At 40.5% G+C, this 21,236-nt stretch overlaps 1 protein-coding gene across 1 annotated transcript in view; it reads right to left on the reverse strand.

Annotated features, from left to right (window-relative positions):
• NETO1 (neuropilin and tolloid like 1) overlaps positions 1 to 18,506 on the reverse strand; it is a 228,309-nt gene extending 209,803 nt beyond the window's left edge. Inside the window, exons 1-3 of the mRNA XM_044294979.1 lie at positions 18,157 to 18,506; positions 17,218 to 17,271; positions 16,985 to 17,122 (exon numbers count right to left, since the gene is read on the reverse strand). Coding sequence (XP_044150914.1) covers positions 16,985 to 17,122; positions 17,218 to 17,271; positions 18,157 to 18,184 — 220 coding nt within the window. The 5' untranslated portion in view covers positions 18,185 to 18,506. The remainder of the gene's footprint in view (positions 1 to 16,984; positions 17,123 to 17,217; positions 17,272 to 18,156) is intronic.
• Between the last annotated feature and the right edge of the window lie 2,730 nt (positions 18,507 to 21,236).

The following is a 21,236-nucleotide window of genomic DNA, read 5'->3' on the forward strand; positions in this document are numbered from 1 at the left end:
ACCTGGACATATCCTCTTCTTCACCCAGGCAGCCCCTCTGAGTGGAACATCGGAGCATTTCATACTCCGATGCTTCGCTTGCCCTGCGCTACATCGCACAAGAAAAGGGCTGTTTTGTTTAAAACAGGCTAGGGCAGCGCTAAATCCTGCCCATTAGTGCCAGTGACATCACCGGGCTCACTGCTAGGTGGAAGCCTCCACCTAGCATTCCCATGGTGAGACACGGTACGTCACTGGATCTGCTGAAAAAGCGCTTGCCCTTAAATGCTCCGATGCTCAACTCGGAGGTGCTGCCTGGATGATTAAGGGGTTATTTATTTCTGGGTTCATCTCTGAACCCGGACAACCCCTTTAAGAACAGATCAGGCAAGATGGTTTTCCCCATAATCATGTTGAGGAAATAGAAAGAAAAAATCTGCAATCAGAACAAATTATATTAAATTAGAAAAAAGGATATGTATTACTATCTGGTTTTGAGTGGCAGATAAAATTCTTGGTGACACATTTCCTTTAGAGGGAACCTGTCACGACAAAAATGCTAATTAATCTGCAGGCAGCATGTTATAGAGCAGGAAAGGCTGAGCAGATTGATATATAGTTTGTGGGCAAAAGTTCAGCATAAATTGTATATCATTCTTTTAAATTCCTGCTCATTCTGGGTTTAAAAGGTAAAGAGGTGGTCCTATCAGTGATTGACAGCCATCTTTGTATGCATGGTCTTAGAGGGAAGGAAAAAATTACAAGTTTTATTGAATCTTTTCCCATAAAACTATTTATCAATCTGCTCAGCTCTTTCTGCCCTATAAACTGCTGCCTGCAGCTCAGACACCACGTTTAACATGACAGGTTCCCTTAATGCAGTCCTACATCCAAGTGAACGACAAGTTCCACTAATACACCAATATTTAATCTATGCATTTCTGTACAAGTCACAAACATCTCGGTCTTCATTCTTTGATGTCAAGTCCTAACATGTCATACTTTCTGTTAATTTGCAATAATTATGGACTGTTTACACATTCTTTCTATTCTTCCCAGTATACAGTACATATTCCAGCAGATTAGGAGTAAAAGAACAAAAAGCGGTTATAAATTCCAGTCCGATGGGTACCAGAAACAACGGGTACGGGACCCGCGTCACTCGAATGGAGGGACTGTCACAAGGAAGTGCTGTTTTAAACACTGTCCAGCTTGCCATTCATTATTAATGGATGTTAGACAACCATTTTAATAGGGAAGATGGATGGGGATTGTCCATTTGGGACAATCCCTTTAATAGTAAGATCATCAGTGCTGTGAAAAAGCATTTGCCAACTTAGCTACTATATATATTATAACCAGTGAACCAAATTCAGTTAACTATTGAGTTAAATTTCAAAAGCAACACCCAGGCATCATTACTGCCAGACCTATTGAAACTAAGCATGACTTCTGTACAACCTGGAAATGTGAAAAGGGCTAGAACGTCTCAAAAAGAAACATATGATGCAATCTAATGAGATTCAAATACAGATATGAAACAAAGTCACTGAAATCTAACAATCTGGAAAGGTTACAAAGCCATTGCGGAGACTCTGGGACTCCAGCGAACCACGATGAAAGCCATTATCCACAAAAGGAGAAAACTTGAAATGGTGGTGAACGTTTCCCAGGAGTGGCTGGCCTCCCAAACTTACACCAGGTTTGCACAGATGATCCTGGAGGTCAGAAAAGAACCCAGGTGAACACCTAAAGAACTATAGGCTTTACCTGCCTAAATTAAGGCTGATAAATATATTAAGAAAAGCTGGGCAAAAATGGCATCCATGAGAGAGTTGCAAGGCGCAAACCAATGCTTACCGAAAAGCACACAAAGGTTTTGTCTTGCATTTGTCAAAAAACATCTAGGTGACTCCAAAGACATTCGGGATCTTATTCTGTCTCATGACTGATGATTCAATTGTAGAACTTTCTGGAAGACATGAGTTCCATTACATCTGGTGTAAAGGTAACTGCATTCCACCATAAGAATTAATTCTAACAGTCTAATGTTGTGGTTAGTGATGGACGAACATCTGCCGGGACGGTTCGCAAACGCGATCGTGCAAGCACGATCAAATGTTCGCGAGCCGCAAGTTTGCAGCGGGTCCCATTCATTTTAATGGCAGACGAACCTGAAAAACCTTCAGCTCATATTTGCAGCCAAGAAATAATTACTAAAAGTGCACAAATAGTCCCACAACATGGACAGTGAGATACCAGATGTATTATTTGAATTTGCGATCTACATTAATTTTTTTTAATGCGACATATCAGCAATATAATTTTCGCGTGCGCAAATGCACTATACAGTATCCAAATGCACTATACAGGACCCAAATGCACTATAAAGAAAGTATATTGGTATATAACACCCTGCTTCAATCTGTTTTTTTTTGGGGGGGGGGGGGCGACTGGTAAATCACACCAGTAGAAATGATTTGTTCCAATAACGCTTGTCCCTCTATATACCTGCAGTATCGCAGCAGAACCGCACACAACTGCCGCACAATACATATGCACTATAATATACTTTTTAACATAGAAAGTATATTATAACATTGTACAAGGAAGGCAATCCATTAGAATATACATAAAGATAAAACGTAACCTTTAATAATGTTACTATGAGGGTCCATTCACACGTCCGTAAGTGTTTTGCGGATCCGCAAAACACGGACGCCGGCAATGAGCATTCTGCAATTTGTGGACCGCACATCGCCGGCACTATAATAGAAAATGCCTAATCTTGTCTGCAATTGCGGACAAGAATAGGACATGTTCTATTTTTTTGCGGAAACTGAAGCACAGATGCGGAAGTGCGGATCCGCAAATGCGGATGTGGATCCGTAAATGCAGATGCGGACAGCACATTCCGGACCCATTGAAAATGACGGATGCGGACCCATTTTGCCGACGTGTGAATGGAAAAGATATTCCTCAAAATGAAAATAAATTAAATTATTAAAATTAAGCAAAAAGCATAGATGTGGTAGGAAATAACAAGTGCTCGGCGGTACCTAATCAGAAACCATATGTCCTACCACAAATCGGGGTGTACCAGTGCACATCGATGAATCCCGGAGGGAAAGCAAAAAAACATCCATCCCTGGGCTAGATGATGATGTGGTAATGAAGGACAGGGTGGGTAAAGAACTGTCCCTGATATTGCCCTATAGGGGGGTGCTATTCTGGCCCTGATAGCCTAACCACAGACCACCCGCCCTGATAAGAGCGACCCCGTCCGGAACCTTACCCTATATAAAAATGGCCCTAGTAAGCCCCTAGCCCCTAGGCCCCTGACTTCCAGGTGATCACTATACAGATCTATGTGTTTTTGACTCATTAGAAAAGTGTATTATAAGTATATTGAACCCCTCTGTGTATCACACCACAGCCACAAAAGCAGGGACAGGCTGTCCCTAACAGCCTGTCCCTGCTCCACACAGCAACCTTTCCCTATACTGGCAAAGCACTGAATGTATAATGGCGGCCAGATCAGGTCTATTTATAAGTTAGTGGGTATGTCCATGTGCTCAAATGTCTCAATTGGCTGTCCTGTACCACCTGATGGATGTGTCATGGGTCAAAGTTCTTCACAATGTAAAGGTCCGGATGCGTCCTGGTGCATTGCGGAAAACCCACGCACGTAGGTACCCAATGGCAGTCAGTTTTGACTGCGATTGCGTTCCGTTGTTCAGTTTTTATCGTGCGGGTGCAATGCGTTTTGCACGCGCGTGATAAAAAACTGACTGTGGTGCCCAGACCTGAACTTCTTCATAGAAGTTCAGGTTTGGGTTCAAGGCTGTGTAGATTGTATTATTTTCCCTTATAACATGGTTATAAGGGAAAATAATAGCATTCTGAATACAGAATGCATAGTACAATAGGGCTGGAGGGGTTCAAAAAAAATGTAAAAAATTTTTACTCACCTTAATCCACTTGTTCGCGCAGCCGGCATCTCTTCTGTCTTCTTTTGTGAGGAATAGGACGCTCATCACATGATCCATCACCATGTTATAAGGGAAAATAATAATGATCGGGTCTCCATCCCGATTGTCTCCTAGCAACCGTGCGTGAAAATCGCACCGCATCCGCACTTGCTTGCGGATGCTTGCGATTTTCACGCAACCCCATTCATTTCTATGGGGCCTGCGTTACTTGAAAAACGCACAAAGAGGAGCATGCTGCGATTTTCATGCAACACACAAGTGATGCGTGAAAATCACCGCTCGTGTGCACAGCCCCAAAGAAATTAATGGGTCCGGATTCAGTGCTTTAGGCTCCTTTCCTGTGTGAAAGGAGCCTAAAACTCACTTCTTCTCAAGTAAGCAGTTTATTAACTTCTACCACTTACAATGAATAAGTTATACAGTCAAGTGGGTAAGACTAGTTTCACATCTGCGGCACGCAGACCCGGCTGCCTAACCCAGCAGACAATGCCAGGAATCGGCAAGACACAAACTGCAGCACGCAGTGGTTTGCATCTGGACCATTCTCCACATTTTTGCTGGAATGTGGCCGGATACCTGCCGGACCCCATTATACTTAATGGGGCCGACAAGGAATTCCGTTTGTATCTAGCAATGCCAGATGCAGAGAACTCCGGCAGGCGGTTCTCTGCTGGAACAGTCCGCCGGAATTCACGCCGCAGGTGTGAAACTAGTCTTACAAAATAGACATTGCTGGTGAAGAGACTGTGACTTTTGTATGGAGCCTTGAGATCTTACAGCTGTGGTGGGCTCTCCTGCTATGTCAGTATGGCAATTATCTGTAGTGCTGGAGATACAGCTACCAGGCTGAACAAAAACTGGTGGAAAACTACAATAAATCTATAGCAGGGAATAAACTTGGAAGTCACACCTCTCGCCCAGTTAGAACATTGCAGAACTCATATAAGGGTCCATTCACACGTCCGCAATTTTGTTCCGCATTTTGCGGAACGGGATTGCGGACCCATTCATTTCATATGATGTGCTGCCCGGATCCGGAACTGCGGATCCGCACTTCCGAGTCTGCAATTCCGTTCCCGAAAAAAATAGAACATGTCCTATTCTTGTCCGCAATTGTGGACAAGAATAGGCATTTTCTATAAAGTGCCGGTGATGTGCGGTTCGCACATCGCTGATGTCCGTGTTTTGCGGATCCGTGGATCCGCAAAACACACACGGACGTGTGAATGGACCCTAAATCCGTATTCACATTGTCATTCTTTCTGAAGATCCATTAATACCTCAAGGAATTTTGCTGTAGTCTGCTGACATTTTATATGAATCTACAATATTAATCTTCATTACACGCTCTCGCCAAACTGGTTTATGCCTTATTATCTCAGTGTAACTCAACAATTATTTAAACCTTGCCTAATGTATATTGTGAAAATGATTGTAATATTCACAACTACAACAATTTAAACATTTTTATAGCTTCTCCCACCCATTTAGTTACAGACGCTCCCCTATCACTGCCCCTGTTGCTGCTTTGACGGCCCATGGACAGCACAGGAAATAAGAAAAAACTGCATGGACATGGTCAGGTGACCACAGCCCAGAAAATAATATAGAATCAATAAAGAAATACATTACAAAATGACAGGAACATTCATAAACAAATCAGAAATCCTCTTTAATGAATGAATTAGTTAATAGGAAGCACTTGATTGGCACCCTCTGCTCAGGTGTGCAGCAATTGTCAATAGCAGTATGGGAAAATGTCCGTCAGAGCTGTTTTTAAAAAGTGTGGTCCTGGAGAAAATACTGCACCAATAACACTGTAGACTACACTGCACCACTGTCACGTCGGGGATGCATACAAAACCAATTTGGCTGGGATCAGGTAAGGGAGCTGTATGGAAGGAACGCATGGGTTAGTAAGACAACTGGTGTGGGGGGCTGATTGTCTGGCTGCAGCTTGGTGTAAGCACAGGGCAGAGTCAATGGAATGAACATAAAAAAATCACAACCATCCATTAGACGCACACTTCCCACAACTGTCAAGTAAGGCTGCATTCACATGTGAAATATATATATATATATATATATATATATCGGTGTATGTATATATATATATATATATATATATATATTATAAAGAAAACTGGACAGCACTCCAAAGGCTATAAAAATACAAAAAATGTATTTATCCATGTGGAACAGTTCAGTAACAAAGCTTCGGCTCGTCCATAGAGCCTTTTTTGTCAAGCTTGAGAAACGCTCTATGGATGAGCCGAAACGTTACTACTGAACTATTCTACATGGGTAAATCATTTTTTTGTATTTTTATAGCCTTTGGGTTGCTGTCCATTTTTCTTTATTATTTTCTTGGGTTGTTGGCCTATACCCTGGGACATAGCACTCATCCTTTTTACTTGTGGTTGGTGCTGCCAATTGTTATATATAAATATATATATATATATATATATATATATATATATATATCTGTATATGATATATACAGAATGGATTAGACTAGGTCAGTGGCAGAATGCACTACTATTGAATCTTCTCAGATTGCAGTCGTTCACTGTCCTTTCTTCTTAACTGAGCCCAGATAGCCATAAAGACTGAAGTTTTCTGCCCAGATATCTTTGGCCATTCTCTTCTACAGCTCATTCCCACCCTTTATAGCAATACAAATTCAGAGCCCAGATTAGACCTCTAAATTAAATCAACCCCTCTAAATTCATTGAGACTTCAGACCAGCCCTGTAAATTTAGCAGACCCTAGACCTCCAAAAATAATCAGATCCCAAACCAGACACCTCCATATACTTACCCTTCCGGCTTTTCTTCAGCTCAGGGAGGCACTGTACTGGGTTCTGGTGCTGTTCAGCACCAAGGAGTTGTGTGCACCTCTGTATACTGTAGCCCAGATTTACAAATGTGTCTGCAACTAGAATGTCTGAAAAGTGGTGCAAATAGGATTTTTGTAATTTTGTTTACTCTCTCAAAAAAGCGGTGGGGCCTATCTGTAGGGTGTAGCTTTGTGGGAAAGAGATATGATATAAGATGTGGTGTTTAGTGCCAAAATTGTGCCACAATTCTGGTGCAAATTTCTGTCTGAAAGAAAGCCAACAAATAGTTGGTACAAAGTAAAACAAAAGTGTCTCTTCCTGTACAACATTTATCACCCAGCAATAGATACTGTGGTAAATCTGTAGCAGGTCTAGAAAGCCTGTATAAGCTTACACCAGTTATAGGATTAGTAAATCTGCCCCTGTGTCCAAGACTATGGATTTGCATCCAGAGCAGGAGTGCTGAACCTGAAAATGAGCCAACAGGGTATATATACTGGTACACCTGGGCTCACTCGGCCTGTCACTGCTGTTCCCTCCTGCTCATTTCCACTCAATGACAATGATGCAGTAGGAGGCCTCTTTAGGTGCCCTGGGAAAATTCCAGTCCTGAGGTGTTTGATGTATTCATCTTAAAAAGCAAAGGGAATACGCTGTCTAATGCCATCAATCTTTATCTACTGATACATACATTTTCCCAATTTACAATCTGTTAGAAGGTTATTTCAGTAAACATTACATTTCAATCACAAATACATTATATGAAAATGTATATTGTATCACCTAAAGCAGAAAACACTTTTTGTCAGCATTGCCAATGTTCAGGAAAATGCTAAGTTACTAAATTATTAGACTTTGAAAATGAATAAATATTAAAACATATAAATATAAAGTAATGTCACACTCGAATGGGGTGGAGATCCTACAGAGGTGCTCCCACTAACAGACAACACGCAGTCTGATAAACGTAGGAATAATAAAAGAATAGAAGTGGGGCACTCTCTAAAGTAAAGGGATCTTTAATAGAAGTAAAATACTATAAATTGACAATATATAATAGACAATAAAATTCAACAATATGAAAACAGCAGAGGATGAAAAGCGGTATAATTTCAGCAGTAAATAAAACCTAAAATTAGAATACAATCAACATAAATATAGATCCCAATATAAGAATTTATAAAAATAGATAAGATAAATTTGAATGTTCAATAATAATCGGATGAATATTCGAAAAAACTTGTTATCCACTGGTGATAGCTGGATGCGTTGGTTCGCATATAAGATATTGAGAAAATATATATAATCGAATATTTGCTTGCTTCCGATTATGACCAGTCTCTTGTATACATGAATAGATTGAATGAATACTCAATACGAAATTTTCATAATGTGGATGATTGCGAGCTGTCGAATATGATAGTCAGCTTACGAAATAATGTTTGGACACATGCGTATAATAATGGCCAATGTTCCAAGCATATATAACTTTCGATGATTTGCGCAGACAATATTGTAGCTGCTTGTAAGCACAGCGGCGTCCCGCTGTATTTGATGGAGAAGCGATCGCTTATGTAGGATATGCGTAATCTTACCAGGAGGTCTTTGTACTGGACAGTGAGCCCTCGACTCGGCGTACTTTCCTTTAAGGTCCCGGTCTCAAGGGCTGTTGGTTCAGATTCAAATTTTCGCGCCAATCGAATTGTTTGCTCCACGCGGTCAAAATGTCTCCCGTATAGTGGTACTTGATTTGGCAATTCGTTATTCTTATTGTAGTGTCCAGGCCTCCTCAGTTTTGCAATATCCTTACTTTTCTTAGTGGGGGGATTCACACCAGACGCGTTTCAGGGATTTAAAGCAAAGACCCCTTCCTCAGAGGAAGGGGTCTTTGCTTTAAATCCCCGAAACGCGTCTGGTATGAATGCCCCCACTAAGGAAAGTAAGGATATTGCAAAACTGAGGAGGCCTGGACACTACAATAAGAATAACGAATTGCCAAATCAAGTACCACTATACGGGAGACATTTTGACCGCGTGGAGCAAACAATTCGATTGGCGCGAAAATTTGAATCTGAACCAACAGCCCTTGAGACCGGGACCTTAAAGGAAAGTACGCCGAGTCGAGGGCTCACTGTCCAGTACAAAGACCTCCTGGTAAGATTACGCATATCCTACATAAGCGATCGCTTCTCCATCAAATACAGCGGGACGCCGCTGTGCTTACAAGCAGCTACAATATTGTCTGCGCAAATCATCGAAAGTTATATATGCTTGGAACATTGGCCATTATTATACGCATGTGTCCAAACATTATTTCGTAAGCTGACTATCATATTCGACAGCTCGCAATCATCCACATTATGAAAATTTCGTATTGAGTATTCATTCAATCTATTCATGTATACAAGAGACTGGTCATAATCGGAAGCAAGCGAATATTCGATTATATATATTTTCTCAATATCTTATATGCAAACCAACGCATCCAGCTATCACCAGTGGATAACAAGTTTTTTCGAATATTCATCCGATTATTATTGAACATTCAAATTTATCTTATCTATTTTTATAAATTCTTATATTGGGATCTATATTTATGTTGATTGTATTCTAATTTTAGGTTTTATTTACTGCTGAAATTATACCGCTTTTCATCCTCTGCTGTTTTAATATTGTTGAATTTTATTGTCTATTATATATTGTCAATTTATAGTATTTTACTTCTATTAAAGATCCCTTTACTTTAAAGAGTGCCCCACTTCTATTCTTTATTCTTTTATTAAATATTAAAACATAGGAAAGTAAAATGGTCATAATGTCTTAACAATTACCAGAAAGCTCCAACATAATATTCTACTAATAACAAGAAAACTTCAAAATAATATCCAACCAATCAGCAGAAAGCTCCAACATAATGTTCTACTAATCACCAAAAATCTCCTACATAATATCCAACCAATCACCAGGAAGCTCCAATATAATGTCCAACCAATCACCAGAAATCTCCAAAATAATATCCAACCAATCACCAGAAAGCTCCAACATAATGTCCAACCAATCACCAGAAAGCTCCAACATAATGTCCAACTAATCACCAGAAAGCTCCAACATAATGTCCAACCAATCACCAGAAATCTCCAACATAATATCCAACTAATCACCAGAAAGCTCAAACATAATGTTCTACTAATCACAAGAAAACTCCAACATAATGTCCAACCAATCACCAGAAAATTCCCCAAAAACTATTTATGAAACACTCCTACCAAGCTGTTATGCCCATTGACTTGTCTATTTGGTCTTCTTTGTATATTTGAGTCATGCATTGACCCTCAGTTCCAGGTTTATACATTTTTCCAGGAGTGCTGCTTTAAATCTAGTTTATCTAGTTGAGTCCATTCTCTTTTGAGGGCAAGAACTCAAAAACAGAATCTTCGGTTGCTAAATCATGATAATAATGTGCTCTGATTATACTGCAAAAATGAATGTGTGGTCTTGATGTGTATGAATAAGGCTAGTATACAGATATTTCCCTCCTTACCATATAGCTTTGCTCGAGATATCCAGAGAAGATCAGGTACGAAAATAAAAAGCTTGCTCTGTAGGGCGTTTGAGTAATGTAAACTATTTTTTTTTCCAAGAGGATATCCCAAGTCAAGAGGAACGAAGGATACATCTGTGAAGGCTATCTAGTGGAAATCTATATGTATTGTATAATGATTCCTAGAGCGAAGCCATCAATTCAGAGGCCTTTTCTTTTCTAATTATTAGCTAAATTGATTAGTAATTGCAACCATGTTGAATGCAAATGCGCTCAGAATTACATATGCACATGTCCGAAGCCTTATGTGTGATTTATTGCTTCCTCATGATCTCCTTAGCCAGTTGTTCATCTGTGATATTGCAAGCAGCTTGATAAATAGAAAAGTTCTATAGTTATACAAAGGATACTTAATGTATATGCAATATTCCCAGTGTCTCTTTGTGGGTATTTAAACTGAATTTTAATTTATTTTTCATAAGAAGGTAATACTATTTATCATTTTAACATCAAGGCTTGCCTTACCTTAGAAGGTGCTCTGCACAGCTTTTCTCCCAACCTACCTAAAATTATAGTATGCTGACCAAATAACAGTGCCACACATTACAACAATAAATTTACTGATTAGTTCCTAACTGGTAATGCCACACAATCCTTAAGTAAATTCCAAAACACCGACATACAGTGCTGACATAACAGCTGCATAAATATTCATAAATCAGTGACATACTGTAGGTGAATGGGTAAACGTACATAAAGCAGTCTCAGAGACATTTATGTATTATGTCCATAGGTTTGTCCAGTTGATGCTGAATCACAGTCTTTACCATATGCCAACATTTCTGAAGAATATAGTCTGGAGATGCAAATGTGTATAATGTTTAAACCTTAAGACTTAAGTTGCTTGACCTGGAAATAAGTTGATATTAGAAGCTACTGTACTTAAAGCTGCTCTGTCACCTGGATCAACTCTATACAACCAGGCATATCGCCATATTCACTTGAGCTGCACCTAGGCCTGTTCCCCTTAATGGGGTTTTCCCAAGTGTTTAATACTGATGACCTACCCATAGGACAGGTCATCAGTATCTGATCGGTGAGTGTCTGACAGCCAGCACCCCCGGCAATTAGCTGTTTGAAGAGGGAACGTGCTCTGGTGAGTGCCGCTCAGCTCCGTTCAATTGAACTGCAACTAGGCCTGTTCTCCTTAATGGTATTTTCCAAGTGTTTAACCCCTTAGGGACCCATGACGTACCGGTACGGCATGTTTCCCGAGTCCTTAAGGACCCATGACGTACCGGTACGTCATGAGTTTAAATTGAGATTGTGGCGCCCCAGGGGTTAATCCGCACAGGATGCCGGCTGAAATCATTCAGCCGGCATCCTGTCACAACGCCTGGGGGGGTCATGTGACCCCCCCGTATCGGCGATCGCAGCAAACCGCAGGTCAATTCAGACCTGCGGTTTGTTGCTATTTCTGCTGTTTCTGATCGCCGCGGTCCCTGACCGCGGCGATCAGAAACTTTAGTGTGGCACAAATCTATAGTGATCGTACGGACCGCTGTATGGAAAGAGTTAACAGTAAGATGCGGCTCCCTCCCTCTCCCATCGGGGGGCTGCTGTGCCTTTGCAGCCCCCCGATGGAGAGGGAGAGAGCCCCCAGACAGCCCCCCGAAGCCCCAGTCCTTACCCTTCCCCGTCTGCCACAACAGGTTCCCATGGCAACAGGACGCCTGAGCTCAGGCGTCCTGCTGTCCATGGTGCTGAACAGATCTGTGCTGAAAGCATAGATCTATTCAGTGTAAGTAAAATACAGTACAGAAACATATATAGGTTCTGTACTGTATTATGCAGACACCAGACCCACTGGATCTTCAAGAACCAAGTGGGTCTGGGTCAAAAAAAAAGTAAGAAAAAGTGAAAAAAAAGTGAAAATCAAAAAACAAATTTATCACTAATTAAAAATGAAAAAAATAAAATTCCCTACACATGTTTGGTATCGCCGCGTCCGTAACTACCTGATCTATAAAACGGTCATGTTACTTTCCCCGCACGGTGAACGCCATAAAAATAAAAAAATAAAAACTATGAGAAAATTAAAATTTTGCCCACCTTACTTCCCAAAAAAGGTAATAAAAGTGATCAAAAAAGTCGCATGTATGCCAAAATAGTGCCAATCAAACCGGCATCTCATCCCGCAAAAAAATGAGACCCTACCCAAGATAATTGCCCAAAAACTGAAAAAACTATGGCTCTTAGACTATGGAAACACTAAAACATCATTTTTTTTGTTTCAAAAATTAAATCATTGTGTAAAACTTACATAAATAAAAAAAAGTATACATATTAGGTATCGCCGCGTCCGTATCGACCGGCTCTATAAAAATATCACATGAGTTAACCCCTCAGGTGACCACCGTAAAAAAATAAAAATAAAAACGGTTTAAAAAAAGCTATTTTTTGTCATCTTACGTCACAAAAAGTGCAATAGCAAGCGATCAAAAAGTCATATGCACCCCAAAATAGTGCCAATAAGACAGCCATCTCATCCCGCAAAAAATGTGACCCTACATAAGATAATCGCCCAAAAACTGAAAAAACTATGGCTCTTAGACTATGGAGAAACTAAAACTTTTTTTGCTTTAACAATGAAATCATTGTGTAAAACTTACATAAATAAAAAAAAAGTATACATATTAGGTATCACCGCGTCCGTGAGAACCTGCTCTATAAAATTACCACATGATCTAACCTTTCAGATGAATGTTGTAAATAACAAACAAAAAAACGGTGCCAAAAAAGCTATTTCTTGTTACCTTGCCGCACAAAAAGTGTAATATAGAGCAACCAAAAATCATATGTACCCTAAACTAGTACCAAGAAAACTGCCACCTTATCCCGTAGTTTCTAAAATGGGGTCACTTTTTTGGAGTTTCTACTCTAGGGGTGCATCAGGGGGGCTTCAAATGGGACATGGTGTAAAAAAACCAGTCCAGCAAAATCTGCCTTCCAAAAACCGTATGGCATTCCTTTCCTTCTGCGCCCTGCCGTGTGCCCGTACAGCAGTTTACGACCACATATGGGGTGTTTCTGTAAACTACAGAATTAGGGCCATAAATAATGACTTTTGTTTGGCTGTTAACCCTTGCTTTGTTACTTGAAAAAATATATTAAAATGGAAAATCTGCCAAAAAAGTGAAATTTTGAAATTGTATCTCTATTTTCCATTATATCTTGTGCAACACCTAAAGGGTTAACAAAGTTTTTAAAATCAGTTTTGAATACCTTGAGGGGTGTAGTTTCTTAGATGGGGTCACTTTTATGGAGTTTCTACTCTTGGGGTGCATCAGGGGGCTTCAAATGGGACATGGTGTCAAAAAACCAGTCCAGCAAAATTTGGCTTCCAAAAACCAAACGGCGCACCTTTCACTCTACGCCCTGCTGTGTGGCCGTACAGTAGTTTACTACCACATATGGGGTGTTTCTGTAAATGGCAGACTCAGGGCAATAAAGATACAGTCTTGTTTGGCTGTTAACCCTTGCTTTGTTAGTGGAAAAAATGGGTTAAAATTGAAAATTAGGCAAAAAAATGAAATTCTCAAATTTCATCCCCATTTGCCAATAACTCTTGTGCAACACCTAAAGGGTTAACAAAGTTTGTAAAATCTGTTTTGAGGGGTGTAGTTTATAGAATGGGGTCATTTTTGGGTGGTTTCTATTATGTAAGCCTCGCAAAGTGACTTCAGAGCTGTAGTGGTCCCTAAAAATTGGGTTTTTGTAAATTTCTGAAAAATTTCAATATTTGCTTCTAAAGTTCTAAACCTTGTAACATCCCCAAAAAATAAAATATCATTCCCAAAATTATTCCAACCTGAAGTAGACATATGGGGAATGTAAAGTCATCACAATTTTTGGGGGTATTACTATGTATTACAGAAGTAGAGAAACTGAAACTTTGAAATTTGCTAATTTTTCCAAATTCTTTGTAAATTAGGTATTTTTTTATGCAAAAAAAATAATTTTTTTGACTTCATTTTACCAGTGTCATGAAGTACAATATGTGACTAAAAAACAATCTCAGAATGGCCTGGATAAGTCAAAGTGTTTTAAAGTTATGAGCACTTAAAGGGACACTGGTCAGATTTGCAAAAAATGGCCAAGTCCTTAAGGTGAAATAGGGCTGAGTCCTTAAGGGGTTAATACTGATGACCTACCCATAGGACAGGGTTCAGTATCTGATCGGTTAGTGTCTGACAGCCAGCACCCCCGGAAATTAGCTGTTTGAAGAGGGTACGTGCTCTGGTGAGTGCCCCTCAGCTCCGTTCAATTGAACTGCAATTAGGCCTGTTCTCCTTAATGGTATTTTCCAAGTGTTTAATACTGATGACCTACCCATAGGTAGAAGAAATGAAGCATTACACAGTCTCCACTGAAGAAAATTTGTAGAAGGCCTGTGTTTTATTAACTTAAAATTCCCTAACAAGGTTTCTTTAGCCAAACAAACCCTTTGCAGTTTATATACTATAGGTAGATCTCTAAATAGATTTATGTTCGTGAGGCCTGTCCATGTGGGTGACTGTTCAGAAATGGTGTTTCGTCTTTTATTATATGGCTCTTCTCAGTTTTTTGTTGAAACTGGACAACACCTTTAACTTTATATAGAAGATGCTGGAAATTAAGAATGCTTGCTTGTACTGGGGGGTATCCAGAGAGGTCCCAGTCTTTGTTACATGTCAATTACAATGCCCAATAAAAAATCTTCCCATAGAGCATTTTGTGCGTAATTGTGAACCTCACTAGTTCTATACTTTCAAAGTGCTACCTCATGTGGGAGTCATTTATGTGTCCATTTGGTTGATAACATGGACCAAAATGCTCACTTTCATAAAGTACGTATGTGTCTTGTTACTAATGGTTTGGTAGAGGTTTTAGTCTTCTTGGATTCTGTTTCAGCTTGATTTTAATTTATGTTCTGATCTGACCTCCATTGATTTCCCATATTATGACCTTGCCCTCATCATGAATCCTGCCTGACTCTCACTAGTTTTTTACTTGTCAAAGCTTTTCAGCATGTGGGAAGTATTTATGTGTCTATTTGGTGGATTATATGGACCAAAATGCTCACTTTCCTAATACTGGTATGTGTCTAGTTACTACTGGTTTGGTAGAGGTTTTAGTCTTCTTGGATTCTGTTTCAGCTTGATTTTAATTTATGTTCTGATCTGACCTCCATTGATTTCCCATATTATGACCTTGCCCTCATCATGAATCCTGCCTGACTCTCACTAGTTCTATACTTGTCAAAGCTTTTCAGCATGTGGGAAGTATTTATGTGTCTATTTGGTGGATCATATGGACCAAAATGCTCACTTTCCTAATACTGGTATGTGTCTAGTTACTACTGGTTTGGTAGAGGTTTTAGTCTTCTTGAATTCTGTTCCAGCTTGATTTTGATTTGTGTTCTAATCTGGCCTCCATTGATTTCCCATATTATGACCTTGCCCCCATCATGAACCCTGCCTGACTCTCACTAGTTCTATACTTGTCAAAGCTCTACCGCGTGTGTGTCCATCTGATTGATAACATGGACCAAAATACTCACTTTCATAACACGGGTACAGTGTGTGTCTAGTTACCAGTGGTTTGGCAGAGGTTTTAGTCTTCTTACATTATTTTTCAGCTTGATTATGATTAGTGTTCTGATCTGGTCTCCATTGATTTCCCATTTTATGACCTTGCTTCCATTATGAACCCTGCCTGACCCTCATTATGTCTATACTTGTCAAGGCTCTACGGCATGTGGGAGATATTTACATACATGTCCATCTGATTTATAACATGAACCAGAATTCCCATATTCATAAAATGTTTTCATACCTACTACACAGATAATTAGATATTATATTTGAATAACGATACTTCTACCCACCATGGTTTTCTTAAAGAGTACCTGCCTGAAACAGAATTTCTGTGAGGCCTAGATAAAAAACATCTAAAAAATCGACATAACCTTACACTTGCTCGTGTTTTCCATGTTTCCAATAAAATGTGGTGGAACAAAGCAATTTGTGTAATTTTCATTTTCTATAAAAGTTGGGTCTACAGAGGTATGAAGAACCATCCATCTACACAGAAATAAGCTGTTATTACCCATGATTAATATGCCTCTACACCTCAAGTGACTTCATCCCATAAAAACCTTTAAAAACCCTGATCTATCGTAAACAACAGAAATAATATTCAATGCTTTCACAAAGAGACATACTGTAATGCAAAATGGTGAATCGCTCCTTAGGGATTGGAGCCTGAATGCGTTTGATAAATTATAGCACACTCTTTCCTAAATCCTCCCTTTACTAATCTATTAATCTCTCACTGAAGCACAAGAAGACTTGACAACACTGGGGAAAATTAACTTGAATGCTGACATAATTTCACGTTTCAATTAGCCAAGATTAGATTGTGAAAAAGTCATATTTACAGTTTATGACTACAATTAACCTTTCCCAAGTTGGACTCGGTTTTGGGACTAGGTGTGGGGTGGAGTGTTTGCTACCAAACCTGGATCACAGAGAGGAACTTTAAGCCAATCTTGATGACCAAATCCATGTCTTGAGATATAATTCTATTTACCTTCTATTATATAAATGCACTCTCTGTCAGGAGCGTATTTGTTGGGGTAATTGGGCGAGGTAAAAATTCCTCCATCTGAATACTTTGTCCAGGTTCCACACTGCAACGATTTCTGTCCTTCTGGAGTAGTTGGTTTGTCTGCAAAGAAAAAAAAATGCATTATGTTAACTGTATATCATTTTTCATTTCATCATAGAACTTGAATGCAAACAATTTTTCATTGCTGTACTCACCTCCTAATTTTTTGGTTGCCCAAGACACATGCAGAATAATTAGACTCGTTACAACTGCAATAAAAGAAAACACCTTGTGGTTTAGAAGCATTTCTCAAAGTCCCCCCCCCCCCCTTTCCCTACTGTACCCTCTGTACAGCATTGCAGGTTATTTACCTAGACGTAGCGCACAGACATGAGGTGGTATGGGCAGATACTCAGATGGTATGGACTGCCGCCTCTGAGGATATAAAGTGCGTCTGATATGTCAGACAATGCGTTATGTCTCACTGAGAAGACAAGGTGCTGTGTGCTCTGCTGAACTCCTTGCACCCTGAGGTGGCCACAGCAACCAAGGAATAATAGGACATAGCTAAATATACATGGTTTTATCAGGGGGGAAAAAAAAAAGTATAATCAGGCGATGTGATAAGAACAGGTATATTATATTGTCACGCTTCAAATCCTATTCCAAATTAAAGGGCAATCTAAAGAAAAGAGATCCTAAACCTTGGCTGTTCATCATTGAGCACACAGAGCAGCATCAATAGCCCAATATATTGACTCCCAGATGGAGCTGTCCTAGGTTCTTAATGAGTTATGGAAATGAACCTTCTTAAAATGTGATTTTTTTATGTAGTGGAACTGAGGAATTTGAATATAGTCCTGTCCATGAAGCCCAGGTTCCTATATAGATCTGTAGATAGAGGCACCCATCACAGTGTCCTACAGCCCTTTATCATATTAAGGAGCACTCTGCTGTGCACAGCATTTACTAATCACTGCAGACAGGGAAAGGGCACTGTTATACCTCCATTCACCACAGCAGCATCCCCCCCACCCCCATTCACATAGCAGTATATGGCAGTGGTGCTACATCTCCAGAATGTCAATGTAGCAGCGGCAGCAGCAGCCCACTAGATCTAGCAATGTCTGGGATGCAGCTGAAGGCATACTCACTGTGACACAAGCTGCGCCCATGGACCATGTCTGTTCCTTACACAAGGGGCTTCGATCTCCACTAATTCCATTTAGATCCGGGAGGACTTCCAGCGCGGGGGGAATAGGATGGGTGAGCAGGAATTGCCACTACAGCTCTCAAGTAATCACCATGATCGCCTAGAAGGGGTCTTAGAAGAGTAGGTCACACACACTAGATCACCTCTCCCGGCCAGATCCCCAGATCGCTGCAACAGATCGCCATGGTCACTTGCTCCTCACCATCATCAGGAGTAGGGCTGGAGATCACGGGGGAGGCAGGAGGCTACTCATCATTAGTTTCGCGCAGCCACATGCAGGCAGGACGAGGTTCACACAGCAGCGGTTCCTGGGGCTTCCCGAGCAGTGAATGGATTAATGGGTCCGTCATCTGCTCGCTCCACCTTTGCAATCTTCTGCGGGAGAGCTTTACAAATATAGGGATTTAATAATATTTCGGCGATGAAATCCGCATTAAAACAGCGAAATCCCTGACTGTGGAGCAAATCCAAAGTCTCTGCTTGTCTCATAGTATCAAGCAGCAGAGCAATGCGAGGAGCGCAGGCACTCAGCCCTGTACAAGCCGCACTGTGTGAATGGACGCGCCAGTCCTCTGCAGCAGGCAAAGTTTAGCGTGAGTGCAGCAGGTAGGTACAAGCAGAGGTGGCCACCATGTCCGCAGGATGCAAGTCACCTTCCATGACTGTGGATTCCACTACAGATCCGGCACTGACACACAGTCCTTGGGCTCAGCTTCACTTTCCATGAGGTGCCCTCTTGCAGAGCGCAGGGCCGGGCATCAGGGGGCGCTGCTGCCTCCTCTACTGCAAGCACTCCTACAGCTTCCCTCTGACTGCACACCCTCAGCAGCCCCAGACTGAGAAGCAACGCCAGGGCTTAGCATATTATTGAAGGAGGGAGGGGATTGCTGTGAAGTGAGGACTATCTGCAGAAGAGAAGCTAAGTACTCCTTCTCTGCCTCCATGAGAGCAGAACTTGCTGCATGCCTGTTGTGCATAGCTATCCTTAAAGGTAACGTGCCACCAAAAAGGGCTATCTGACAGTAAAAACATATCCTTTTTTTTTCTAATCTAAATGTTATTTTATGATGACAGATTTTTTTACTACAGATTTTGTGTAGCTTAATAACACAAAGACAACGATAAGAGTAAACATGAATATAAGCATTGTCCGTTCTGTCATCTGGTTCTTCTAATGCAAACCTGTCCTCCATAAATGGTTAAACCTGCGGTGTGAAGGCATCTGACAACTATCACAAAAAATGGAATTATAGGACAGCGATAACTTATGAATGATCTAGCAACATAAATCTAGTTCCTAAGGGTACGGCCACACGGTCAGGTTTCCTGATGCAGGTTTGGAGACCAAAACCAAGAATTAATTCAAAAGAGATCTGTCCTTTATACTTTCTCTCCTTTTATGATCCACTACTGATTTTGACTTCCGAAACTGCATCAGGAAACCTGACCGTGTGGTCGTACCCAAATAGCGATGATCCTGATGCTCACTGCACACCTCATTTTCAAATGGACACCAAAATGGACAAATATAACTGAGCTAGCAACGTAAGTCTAGTTCATAAGGGTACGGCCACACGAGCAGGTTTGGAGACCAAAACCAGGAAGGAATTTAAAAGAGAGGAGAAGTCATATCTGTCCTTTATTCGTTCCCTCCTTTCATGATCCACTCCTGATTTTGGCTTCTAAAATGGCACAAAGAAACCTTATTGTGTGGTCATACCCAAATATCGTTGATCTTGAGGGTCACTGCACACCTCATGTCCAAAAGGACACCAACATGGACAAATATAACTGAGCTAGCAAAAAAATCTAGTTCATAAGGGTCACACGGTCAGGTTTCATGATGCAGTTTTGGAGACCAAAACCAAGAAGGAATTCAAAAGAGAGGAGAAGTTGTATCTGTCCTTTATACTTTCTCTCCTTTTATGATCCACTACTGATTTTGACTTCCAAAACTGCATCAGGAAACCTGACCATGTGGTCGTACCCAAATAGCGATGATCCTGATGGTCACTGCACACCTCATTTCCAAATGGACACCAAAATGGACAAATATAACTGAGCTAGCAACATAAGTCTAGTTCATAAGGGTACGGCCACATGGGCAGGTTTATTGACCAAAACCAGGAAGGAACTTAAAAGAGAGGAGAAGTCATATATGTCCTTTATTTGTTCCCTCCTTTTATGATCCACTCCTGATTTTGGCTTCCAAAATGGCATGGAGAAACTTTATTGTGTGGTCATACCCAAATATCGTTGATCTTGTGGGTCACTGCACACCTCATGTCCAAAAGGACACCGACATGGACAAATATAACTGAGCTAGCAACATAAATTTAGTTCATAAGGGTACGGTTACATGGTCAGGTTTCCTGATGCAGGTTTGGAGACCAAAACCAAGAATTAATTCAAAAGAGAAGAGAAGTCGTAACCGTCCTTTATTCGTTCCCTCCTTTTATTATCCACTCCTGATTTGGGCTTCCAAAATTGCATGGGGAAACCTTATTGTGTGGTCATACTCAAATATCGTTGATCTCAAGGGTCACTGCACACCTCATGTCCAAAAGGACACCAAGATGGACAAATATAACTGAGCTAGCAACATAAATCTAGTTCATAAGGGTCACACGGTCAGGTTTCTTGATGCAGGTTTGGAGACCAAAACCAATAATTAATTCAAAAGAAGAGGAGAAGTCATATCTGTTCTTTATACTTTCTCTCCTTTTGTGATCCACTCCTGATTTTGGCTTCCAAAATTGCATGAAGAAACCTGACCATGTGGTCTTACCCTAATAGCACTGATTCTGAGGGTTACTGCACACCTCATGTCCAAATGGACAACTAGGTGAGGATCCCATAGAGCCCCCCCCCCCCTGCATTCAGCAATCACATTGATGATATAAATCTAAAAATAATAAAATAAATGTTATATAAGCAGAGCGGCAGTGTAAAGTATTGGCAGGCCTACATTGCAGCATACTGTAATAAGAATTTATTTTTTTAAGGTGATGAGCGCCATTA

The sequence above is a fragment of the Bufo gargarizans genome, chromosome 5, assembly GCF_014858855.1.
Source record: "Bufo gargarizans isolate SCDJY-AF-19 chromosome 5, ASM1485885v1, whole genome shotgun sequence".
Lineage (NCBI taxonomy): Eukaryota > Metazoa > Chordata > Amphibia > Anura > Bufonidae > Bufo > Bufo gargarizans.